The following is an 11945-nucleotide window of genomic DNA, read 5'->3' as shown; positions in this document are numbered from 1 at the left end:
TTGGTGGGGGGGACGCCTCCGCGCAGATAGAAAAGGGTAACTGTTGCTGATAGTAAGGGGTGGCTTATTGGGGGTCAGATAGGCACCCCAGGATTTTGGGTTAATGATAAGTTGGGCCACGGGGAGACTCCACAGCAGCTTAAGTTGTTGTAAGAGGTGGATGATATAGCTGGGAAGTATTCTCCGTATTGGGGTGGGAATGGGTTAAGTAAAGTTGGGTTATGTTAGTGGTAAATTTGGATTTATAACTTTAGAATTTTTTTGTGAAAAATTGCAAAAAATTGCATTTCTCTACATTTGAAAGTCTCTGCCAATAAGGAAAATAGTAACAATACATAAATTATTTATTAATTCATATCTAGAACATGTCTACTTTATAATAACAGCATTTGGGGAACATGCTTTTACTATTTAGGATGATAGAGGCCGTTAATATTTAGTAGCAATTTTCAAAATTTTCATGAAAATTTCAAACTGAGAGATTCTTTAGGCACCAGTTCAGTTTTGGAGTATATTTTAGAGGCCTGTATACTAGAAACCCCCATAATTTACCCCATTTTGAAAACTTCACCCTTTCAAGTACTCAAATCTACAGTCACACAGTCTTTTTTTAACCCTTTGGGCATTTCACAGAAGTAACTGCAAAGTAAGAGTTAAAAGTTAAAATTTGCATTTTCTTTGTAGAGATTCCAATGTAATCCTATGTGTTTTTTACCACATCGTTACCGATCCACCAATGACGGCAATTGCCGATGCTGGAACTCCTTTGGGGGTCCAGTGGCAATGACCCCATCATATTTTATGACTTCATCATAAAATAGCTGCCAAAAAAAAGAGAATAGGCTCAAAATGCAAGAACTATATAAGGCTGTATAAGAGAGGGAAATTAAATTTAGATCTGAAAAAATGAAGGAGAGATGGGACGACTGGATGTTAGAGAAGGAGAGGTGGGATCAAGAAAGAATTAGGAATGTAGAAATTAAAAATCAATTCTCTCAGGCAAGGTTCAAAATTGAAGGGGATGTGCCAGGTAAATACTTGGCAAGACTTATCCAAACACAAAAATGTATGCGATCCATTGTAGCTATTGAGGATAATAATAGATTGGTCTCCAGGGGGAATTTTGGAAGTCTTTGTTAAGTATTACTCTAACTTGTCTTCCAACAGAAATAAGCCCCCGCACCACTGGACATTGCTTGCTTGACTGGTAACCTGGACACCGCTCACTCGATCCCGCTGAATGAAGATGCTTTAGGCGTAATCGGGAGCCAAGAATCTTCCGAATGAAACAATCACAGAAGAAATAGAAAGCCGCAGCACTCCTTCACCTTCAGCAAATGGATAGTTTATTCAGCCAGCCAACAGATGGTTACACGTGGATACTGAACAGGCTACAGCTGTTTCGCACGTCACAGCGTGCTTCGTCACAGCCTCTCAGAGTGTTGCGGATTTGTATTTCTTCTATGATTGTTTTACTCTAACTTGTATTTATCAGAGTGTTACCAGGCTGAAGAAGAGGTTATGGGTTTTCTAGATAAGTTACAGCTGCTATGTTTGTCACCACAGGAGCGGGAAAAATTGAACGCACCCCTTACGAGGGCCGAATGTTTTCAAGCTTTGGGTGAGATGGGGGACGGTAGGGCTCCGGGCTCTGACGGCATTCCTGTAGACATTTATAAAAAAAATTAAAAAAACAGGTAGTAAGATCATGGATGAGCTAATGAAAGTCTTCAACTATTCTTTTAGGGGAAGCTATTATCACACTGAGGGGAAGGAGAGAACCTTCGGAGCCCGGAGTCATACCGCCCCATATAGTTAATTAACTCTAATGTTAAATTACTGGCCAAGATATTGGCCAATCAGCTACTCAAGGTTATGAGTACGTTAATTCACAAAGACCAATGAGGCTTTATTCAAGGGAGGGGGGTGTATAGGAATATTCAGAGCATTTCCCAACATTCAGGAGGGCAGCCAAGCTCCTAGAGACAAAGCTATCATTACATTAGATGCTACTAAAGCATTTGATAGAATTGAATGGAGATACCTCTGGGCGGTGTTGAGGAGGAGGGGCCTGGGTGATGACTTCATTCGGTGGATTATATAATGCGCCTCTTTCCCCCTTCTCTTGTGGCTGTAGAACCCTTGGCTATTGCACTTCGTGAAAATGGCGATTATATTGGTTTTCTTTATGGGGATAGGGCAGAAAAATAGTTGCCTAGTTGGAGGTGTGGGGTATAAGGGGTGATACGGAGGGCTCCAGGTTCATCATACATGGACTTGGGCTCTAGGTGCGACCCCTGTTCCTGGCTGAAGGCTGCAATGATGTGTACCAATAAGCATATTTAATGGTAATGATGGTATTGTCTGTTTGTTCTAAGAGGGAGTAATAATGGGACTTAAAGTTTCATTATATATGAGCTTGCGCCTCAAAGTGAAACCTGTGAATAATTTCTCGTTTTGATTAATCGAGGAGCAGAGACTGTTTCATGGGTGTTCTAAAAATATCGTGGTGCCCTGGATAAGCAGTTTGGCTCCACAATGGGATTGTTTAATGGTAAGAGACAGAGCTTATTGGGTCCTTGGCTTTCCAGTGGTGCCTTGGCTTGGTCTGAATGCCCCTTCGGGCCCATGTCCTTCCGTTCTTCAGCCCAAGCCCATGGGGGATAAGGAATTACCTCCATCGTATACAGGGGGTCCCTTTTAGCATGGATTAAGGTATAATTGTGGAGGTAGCCTAGAGAGAGCCTCCGTTTCAGTCTCCGGTAGGTAATGTTGTGTTATTGATATAACGTAAGGTGGTTGATGGATTTTATATTTTGATGCCATTGTTGGGTGGTTTTGTTTCAAAGTTTTTTTTTATAATTCTTTTTTTTCTCTTTCCTTTCTGTGGGGGGTAGTTTTGTGTGTTCTCTGTATTTTATTGTGATTTTGTGAAAAACGAAAAAGAAAAAAAGAAGCAAAATATAAAACAGCACCCCACAAGTAATATGCAAATAGTTAGTGTACCCCACCCTTCTTTTTTTCTGGAAGCTTCTGAAACTTAGTGATACTCACATGTGGCCTCTGTGACTGGAGCAGATGTCTGGCTGCAGCTCGCACTGACTGTCTGTACAGTGACGCTATATTCTCTGCCTGGTAGTAATCCTGGGACCATCACGCCTATATCAGCCAACTTTCTACTAATGCTAAATGTGTCTGATGATATAACGACGGTATAATTACGCACTGTTATGTCAGTGGTTTTCCATAGGATATAAAAAGTATCAGTTGGATAGTAATTGTACACTGAGATGATTGAGATTAGTCCAGGATCTATAAGAGAATAAAATGACAGATTGTTAATATTACATTAAAGCTCAGGGATTCTGTCCATGTGTGTCAGTACCAGTGCACCTACTACTATATGTCCACGCTGTGTACTTCCATAGCAGAGAGGAGTATATAGAGAAGTAAGGGAAAGGAAGTCCTATGTGTGTGCTGCTTACAGACACTCCAGTTCCCTGAAATGGATAAAATGAGGGACCCAAAAAACCTTTTCACCACTCTGATAAGTTACTATAAGGAAATGATGCAAGTTTTTAAAAATCCTTTAAGAAGATAGGTACACTTTAATCCTTTGAGGACCAAGCCCAAAATGACCCAGTGGACCGCGACAATTTTTTTATCATGAATACATGTACTTTGTAATGGCGCCTTTCATTCTACCATAACATGCATGATGGAACCCCCAAAATATTATTTATGAAAATATAAATTGGTAAAATTGGGGGGGGGGGGAATATCTACGTAATGTACTATACAGTGACATAATACCATTATTCCATAGGTCAGTACGAACACAACCACATGCAGGTTTACATGATTTTCTTTCTCTCTCTATATATATATATATATATATATATATATAATATAATTTTTTAGTAATTTATTTTTATTTATTTTATTTTTTTATGAAATCCATTTTTTTGCAATTCATTATTAATTAAATGGGCCTATTGTGACGCTTATAACGGTTTTATTTTTTCACCTATGGGGCTGTATGTTGTGTCATTTTTTGAGCCATGATCTCTACTTTTTATTAATACCATATTTGTGTAGATCGGACATTTTGATCACTTTTTAATTTTTTTTTATACATAATGTAACAAAGAATTGGCAATCTTGGCACTTTTTTCCCTCTTTTCGTTTATGCCATTCGCCGTACGGGATGCCGTTTGTTATATTTTAATAGATCGGACAATTACACACGCCACAGTATATAATATGTTTGTTTAATTATTTTCATATGTTTTATTTATATAATGGGATAGGGGGGTGATTTAAATCTTTATTGGGGAGGGGCTTTGGGCATTTTTAGGAAATTTATTTTATTTATTTATTTATTTTTTACACATTTTAATCCCTCTGGGGGACTATTACATGTAATCATTAGATTGCATACACTGATCATTGCTATGGCATAGGCATAATATGGATCAGAGTTATAGGTGCTCTGCTGAGCCTGCCTGTGGCACAAAGGATCGGACCGCACAAAGGAAGGTAAGAGACCTCCGACGATACGTAAAAGCAATTGAAACCGGTCCCGATCGGTAAGTGACAGGAGCTGCTCCTGTCACTTCCTCAAACGCCGTGATTGCACCACATTTAAGGGGTTAATGACAGGCTGCAGCACGATTGCTGCAGCCTGTCATTAACGGTGAGGGCCCGGCTGCTGAATGCAGCCTGCCCCCACCTGCTATAAAGAGCGTTCCGCTCCATAGTGCGTTTCATAGATCCAGGGCGTACCTGTACATCCTTGGTCGTCTAGGGGTTAAAACGTTATATCAGCTTTGAAAAACTCTGTAACTTTCATATAAAATGGAATAGAAATATAGAGAGAACGTTTGACTGTATACTCACCTGCGCAAGTAGATCGTGACACGGGGTCTGATTCAGTGACACCATCGGCAGCTCTTGTATATACCATGAATGTATATGTCTCTCCTGGGGTCAGACCCGATATTGTAGCTGATTCAGTGGTTACTGTTGTATTGGAGGATGAGTTGACATTGGTCTGGACTCTGTAGCTGTAAGACATCTGATACTCATCAGGTTTACTCCACGTCAGGGACACAGAGGATGGAGTCACATTAATGTAACTGAGGGATTTTATAGGCATTGGTTCTGAAATAGAAGAAATACAGATATTAAGCAGAGAATAGGGGTGCAGTGCTGTATTATCTAATCTAATAATTATTTAACTACTGCCAAAGCCTACCAACCCAGGGATGTGACTTCACCTTGACAGGAGGAGCTCTACTTTAGATCGGAGAACGTCGCCTGTATTCACTGGATGTGGCTGCACTGTGATCACTTATATAGTCTACAGAGCTTTTATACAGCTGGTACCTACTGCTATATGGGCATCGTATGAAGATAACATTGGTCTTTGTATAGTGTATAGTTGTATATTTATTAATCTGAGAGAGAACTGGAGAGTGCAAAAGACCCCCCCCCCCCCAACTTTGTAGGGCTTTCTTCCTAGTATGTCTATAACTAGTCTATATACAGTAGCTTTCTTTAATACAATGTATAATTTCCTTACTGTGTTGATATAAACCTACTTGTATAGACAGATCTGGTGGCCGGTGAGCTTCGATACCACCGGACTCCGACTGTGACCACAGATATGGAGTACTCAGTCCCAGATATCAGGTTCTGGATGGTGGTGTATGTTGTGTTACTTGTTACAGTCCAAGCGCCTGAAGAATTCTTGAAAGTTATTTCATAAAACTTCATCACATAATCCATATTTACTGGCTCCCACCAATATAATGTCAGGCTTTGAGCTTGTATTGAAGCAATTCTTAGTCCGTATGGTGGTGTTGGACCTATGGGAATCAGAAAATAGACACAACACATAAAACACTGGCCCGTCTATAACATGTCTCCTAACTACTCACCCCTCTGCTGGAAAGGTTGTGGTTAAGTAGCCACACAACTGCACATGTGGTTTTGCACCAAGCTTAAACCCCTCTGGAAAGAAAGGGGATAAACTACAGTCAAGTGGCTTCCGTAAACCCACAGCGACCAATGTGTTACTGAGATATGAAAGTGACCATCCTCTTCATGTCAAATGTGCTGTCCCTTATGGACAGTTTGTTAGACTGCAGAGACTAAATAATTCTGAGAGTGTGATAATTCTGAGATTTAAACAAAAAGTAGGGCCCTAAGTCGTTTATACGCTCAAGGGTACCCTAGAGAGATAGTAGTGAAATTGCTGATGGGAGCAAAAGGATTGGATAGAAATAATTTCCCGCGTAGTACTGGGAAAGAAAAAAGAGGACAAAATAGAGAGAAACAATTTGTATTTACTTTCACTCATAGTCCGATGGACAAAGTTATTAGTTAGGTTATTTTTAAAAGCTGGCACATAGTAAAAAGTGGTGATGTGATAGGTAAATCCGTAAGTCAGCGACCTCTTGTTGCATTTAGGAGGTGCAGGAATGTTTGTGACGAGTTAATCAGGGGACGTGTTAAATGAAGATCATGTGAACAAAATTGGTTAGAAAAAAGTAAACTTAAAGGGAAAATGAGTGGTTTTTGTAGTTGTTGCAGTTATTTCAATAATGTACCATCTATAAATTTACAATAGTGGTTAGGGACTTTATAACTTGCCAAACATTTTATGTTGTATACGTAGTGACATGTGGTTGTGGGTACTGTTACATCTTTTGCCCTTTGTATAAAAGATTTAATGAACATCTCAAGTATGTTAAGAGTGGAATTGGTTGTCCTAAACTTATAGTGCATATGCGCAAGGGTGTACCAGAGATATTTGGGGACATAAACCGTCCATACACTAAATAAGTACCAACATCATAGCTGTGTGCTGGACTAGCACTGGTGTCACGACAACTCACATCACTAGTCGTACACCACAGAATTGGCGTCACAAGCTATCTCAACTACTGGCCGAGTACCACACATATACAGTACAGTAGTAGTACAGTCAGTGCACCACCATCTCCCATCCTGTACTGTATAAGATTGCTGGAGTGCATATACAGTATAGTAGTAGTACAGTCAGTGCACCACCATCTCCCATCCTGTACAGCACTGTATAAGACTGCTGGAGTGCATATACAGTACAGTAGTAGTACAGTCAGTGCACCATCTCCCATCCTGTACAGCACTGTATAAGATTGCTGGAGTGCATATACAGCACAGTTGTAGTACAGTCAGTGCACCACCATCTCCCATCCTGTACTGTATAAGATTGCTGGAGTGCATATACAGTATAGTAGTAGTACAGTCAGTGCACCACCATCTCCCATCCTGTACAGCACTGTATAAGATTGCTAGAGTGCATATACAGTACAGTAGTAGTACAGTCAGTGCACCATCTCCCATCCTGTACAGCACTGTATAAGATTGCTGGAGTGCATATACAGCACAGTTGTAGTACAGTCAGTGCACCACCATCTCCCATCCTGTATTGTATAAGATTGCTGGAGTGCATATACAGTATAGTAGTAGTACAGGCAGTGCACCACCATCTCCCATCCTGTACTGTATAAGACTGCTGTAGTGCATATACAGTACAGTAGTAGTACAGTCAGTGCACCACCATCTCCCATCCTGTACTGTATAAGACTGCTGTAGTGCATATACAGTACAGTAGTAGTACAGTCAGTGCACCACCATCTCCCATCCTGTACTGTATAAGACTGCTGTAGTGCATATACAGTACAGTAGTAGTACAGTCAGTGCACCACCATCTCCCATCCTGTACAGCACTGTATAAGACTGCTGGAGTGCATATACAGTACAGTAGTAGTACAGTCAGTGCACCACCATCTCCCATCCTGTACTGTATAAGACTGCTGGAGTGCATATACAGTACAGTAGTAGTACAGTCAGTGCACCACCATCTCCCATCCTGTACTGTATAAGACTGCTGGAGTGCATATACAGTACAGTAGTAGTACAGTCAGTGCACCACCATCTCCCATCCTGTACAGCACTGTATAAGATTGCTGGAGTGCATATACAGCACAGTTGTAGTACAGTCAGTGCACCACCATCTCCCATCCTGTACAGCACTGTATAAGATTGCTGGAGTGCATATACAGCACAGTTGTAGTACAGTCAGTGCACCACCATCTCCCATCCTGTACAGCACTGTATAAGATTGCTGGAGTGCATATACAGCACAGTTGTAGTACAGTCAGTGCACCACCATCTCCCATCCCGTACTGTATATGATTGTTGGAGTGCATATACAGTACAGTAGTAGTACAGTCAGTGCACTACGAGTGGTAATACTATTAGGCCTATGTAAGCACTCACTACAACCTTCACAACCAGTTTATTCTGGATACCCTTGAATACATCCTCAATCATAACTATTTCCTCTTCAATAAACTCATCTACCACCAGCTCAGGGGGACCGCTATGGGTTGTCCCGTAGCGCCCACTTATGCTAACCTCCTCCTGGGCTGGTGGGAAGACACCATGGTATTCGGAGAAAAATTCATATCATTTCACCCTAATATCATGTACTGGGGCAGGTTTATAGATGACATCATGATCATATGGACAGGAACACGGACATTATTCAAAGAATTTGTTCACTCCCTCAACGAAAATGAAATAGGTCTCAAATTTACTTGTGAGATACAAGAAACCACACTCTGCTTCCTAGATGTCAACATCCACCTGGAACAAGATGGAACCATCAAGACCTCGGTTTATCGCAAACCGACGGCAGGAAATAGTTTGCTGAGATGGGAAAGCCATCACCCCTTGCCTCTCAAAAGGGGCATCCCAAAAGGCCAGTATCTACGCCTACGTAGAAATTGTTCCACTGTAGAGGCATTCAAAAGGGAAGCCGATCTCCTGAGAACAAGATTCAGGGATAGGGGATACCCCAACAAAGTACTAAAGAAAGCTTTTCACTTTGCCCTGAACTGCAACAGACAAGACCTACTGATCCCCAAACAAATCGATACCAAGACGGATAATGAAACTCGAATTATTGGAACCTTTGACCAGGCAGCCCCTCAAATAAGGGAAATCCTAAACAAATTTTGGCCGATTCTACGGAGTGACCCCCTGACCAGAGAAATAATTAGCAATAAAGCTGTCATCACCTTTAGAAGAGGCAGAAACCTTGGAGATTCCCTCACTAACAGCCACTTCACCCCACCAACAACTCAGGGAACATGGCTTACAAGACAGGTGAAAGGTACCTATCGCTGTGGTAGCTGCAAAGCCTGCCAATTCATCAAGGTCTCCAAGACATTTTCCGTACAACATATACCTAGAACACTTTCCAACAATACTTTTGCCAACTGCAAAAGCTCGGGAGTGATCTATCTTGCGACCTGCCCCTGTCCTAAATCGTATGTTGGTAAAACAATTAGAGAACTGAGACGACGAGTTCTGGAGCATGTGGGAGACATTGAACATAGTAGACCTAAACCCATAGCCATCCACATGCGTACTGCCCACCCAGAAGAACCTTTTCGAATACAATTTCAAGTCATTGAAGTGATAAACAGATCTATCAGAAGAGGAGACTTTGACAATCTTCTACTTAGAAAAGAAGCAGAGTGGACATTCAGGCTAAAAACTCTAGAACCACAGGGCCTGAATGACCAACTACTCTACACCAGCTTCATTTAAGACATTAACTTGCCCCCCCGCTACACTTCTCTGCTCCTACCTTAAAACCAGCACACCATATATCTCAATGGAGTTCATCTCTCCATACATGACCATGTCCATCCACCCCTCTGATCAGTCTGACCTTTTACCTAGGTAGTACCCCCATGGCTCACAAAATAGACAAACACATAGTAATCCATTATATACACCCTCTATGCCTCAACTAACAGACTATCAATTTATCACACATCCAGTTAATCCATCATATATACAAATATACATCATCATTTCATCTTATATACTCACACTATTATGCCTGTATACATAGTTCCACATTCCATGGGATCCACATCCACAGCAGTACCCCTACTAATATGCAGAACATCAGTCTCCATTCCATCTAATAATGGAGTCCTGCTTATATCCTTAACTACTAGATATTGGTTACATACAGCAGTATACAGCTAAGCATCCTGGCCACCACCTTCTGCTCACAAAACTGGACACCTACATAAGCATCTAGTCTATACAACAGACACCCCCAGCTCAGACATGAAACAGTTAACCACTGCACAGTAATTCCCAGGACACGTCACTACTACGTCAGTAGACCCTCCCCCCCTAAGAGAGCGCGCTCCTATTTGAATATCTCCTGCATCAGCCAACACTCTCCAGCAGTAGCCAGCACACGAGGACGCGCCCCCACCAGGCACCTCGCACAGACAGGAGATGACTCAGCATCTCTGAGATCTCACAGCAGACCCAGTGCACGCTCCACAGCTCATCACTCTGCAGGAGAAAAACTATCTGGATTAAACTAACTACATCTGTCTACTAACACCATCTGGGAACTGAGTGAGTAAAAATAAGTATACATTGTAATAAATACTGACCATGAAGTAGAGCAGCGCTCTAAACCAAGCAGCCTACATGCCACATTGTTTCCTGACTACTTAGGGGCACGAGTGTAAGACCATCACTATATGTAGTAATTATGCATGCCAACATCATATACCCTCTTGGCATATAGCAATAATTCACATGCTAGCACCACCATATCAATAATATACATACTAACATCATATCATCTAACATAGAAATTATCACACAGCTTATCATGATAATGTCCTTTACGTTCTATACCTAGTACTTAATTAGCTTATCACACTGTATCACTACTGTCAGCCATAACCTGAGCCTCATAATTCTTCACAGGATTGCTGGTTACCTATCTACTACAGCTCGTATTAATACTACACAGTTGATCATACTGTAAAGGCAGAAAACAACTAACACACAAGACCAGACACAAATCTGGTAAGTGTATTAACACTTGGGGGACTACTGATTTACTATTACGTATAACATAACTAAGGGTATTGATCATCCTAGGATAAAGTGACCACAACTTATCCACCAGACGTATCTTTATACATACAACGGTGATCCCCTACAACAGACTTGGGAGCACCCACAACATTCATCTGTAAATTCAACTTTTCCTGGATCAGACTGAGACATGTATCAAGGTATGCACCTATACTAAATCTAAACACACTACCCTACAACAAACACTATCCTGGTTGATGACTGAACATTTGTCCATACTTACAGGCATATCCCATTGATACTCCAACACTCTTCCTACTCCCTGAGGAACTTGTCGCCATAGAACAAGGGAAACGCGTTGGATAAACGGAAGAAGGGATATCAGAACCACGACTAAAAAACATCTACACCTGCCTTTCATATGCTACACACTTTGTATATTACCAGACACAGTGACAACTGACATCTGTGACGGGAAAGACCTACACAACCCTAGCACAGGGTCAGTCCCTCCTGTTGTTTGGGGATGCCTAAACCAGGGGGTCCCACTTCAGCAATAGGCAGGGTTAAACTAGGGGTAACCCATCTCGTACCTTTACCCCGTACCCCTTATATCTTTACCTATAATCATCTAAGTATAAAACCTGTCTTTCATGTTTGTGTTTAATGTACATATTAATAAATACATGCTATAAGACGTATTATAGCATTTTCACCACAGTCCCTCCACTTTGTTTATTTATTCTTAAAAAGCCTAGGACTGTGGGAACTCTCTACCTAAGTTTAATCATTAGGTTCCCCGACCCAACTGCTAAGCTATTAGGCCTATGTAGCAGCACAAGATCCAAAAATGGATGAGACTTATGGTGTGTTTACACACAGAGATTTATCTGACTGATTTTTGAAGCCAAAGCCAGGAACAGACTATAAACAGGGAACAGTTTATAAAGGAAAGACTGAGATTT

At 41.3% G+C, this 11945-nt stretch overlaps 1 protein-coding gene across 1 annotated transcript; it reads left to right on the top strand.

Moving 5' to 3' along the window:
* Positions 1-8330: 8330 nt before the first annotated feature.
* Positions 8331-11458, top strand: LOC138787863 (uncharacterized). Its single transcript, XM_069965132.1, has 4 exons — positions 8331-10506; positions 10867-10968; positions 11044-11180; positions 11266-11458. Exon 1 carries the CDS (start codon positions 8437-8439, stop codon positions 9667-9669), a length of 1233 nt encoding a protein of 410 aa, XP_069821233.1. The 5' UTR covers positions 8331-8436; the 3' UTR covers positions 9670-10506; positions 10867-10968; positions 11044-11180; positions 11266-11458.
* The last annotated feature ends 487 nt before the right edge of the window (positions 11459-11945 follow it).

This window comes from Dendropsophus ebraccatus, chromosome 4 (genome assembly GCF_027789765.1).
Source record: "Dendropsophus ebraccatus isolate aDenEbr1 chromosome 4, aDenEbr1.pat, whole genome shotgun sequence".
NCBI classification, from domain to species: Eukaryota; Metazoa; Chordata; class Amphibia; order Anura; family Hylidae; genus Dendropsophus; species Dendropsophus ebraccatus.
This window is presented reverse-complemented; position numbering and strand designations above follow the sequence as displayed.

Coding starts and splice junctions, on each gene's coding strand:
- LOC138787863 (XM_069965132.1), top strand. CDS start 8,437: ATGGGTTGTCCCGTAGCGCCCACTTATGCTAACCTCCTCCTGGGCTGG.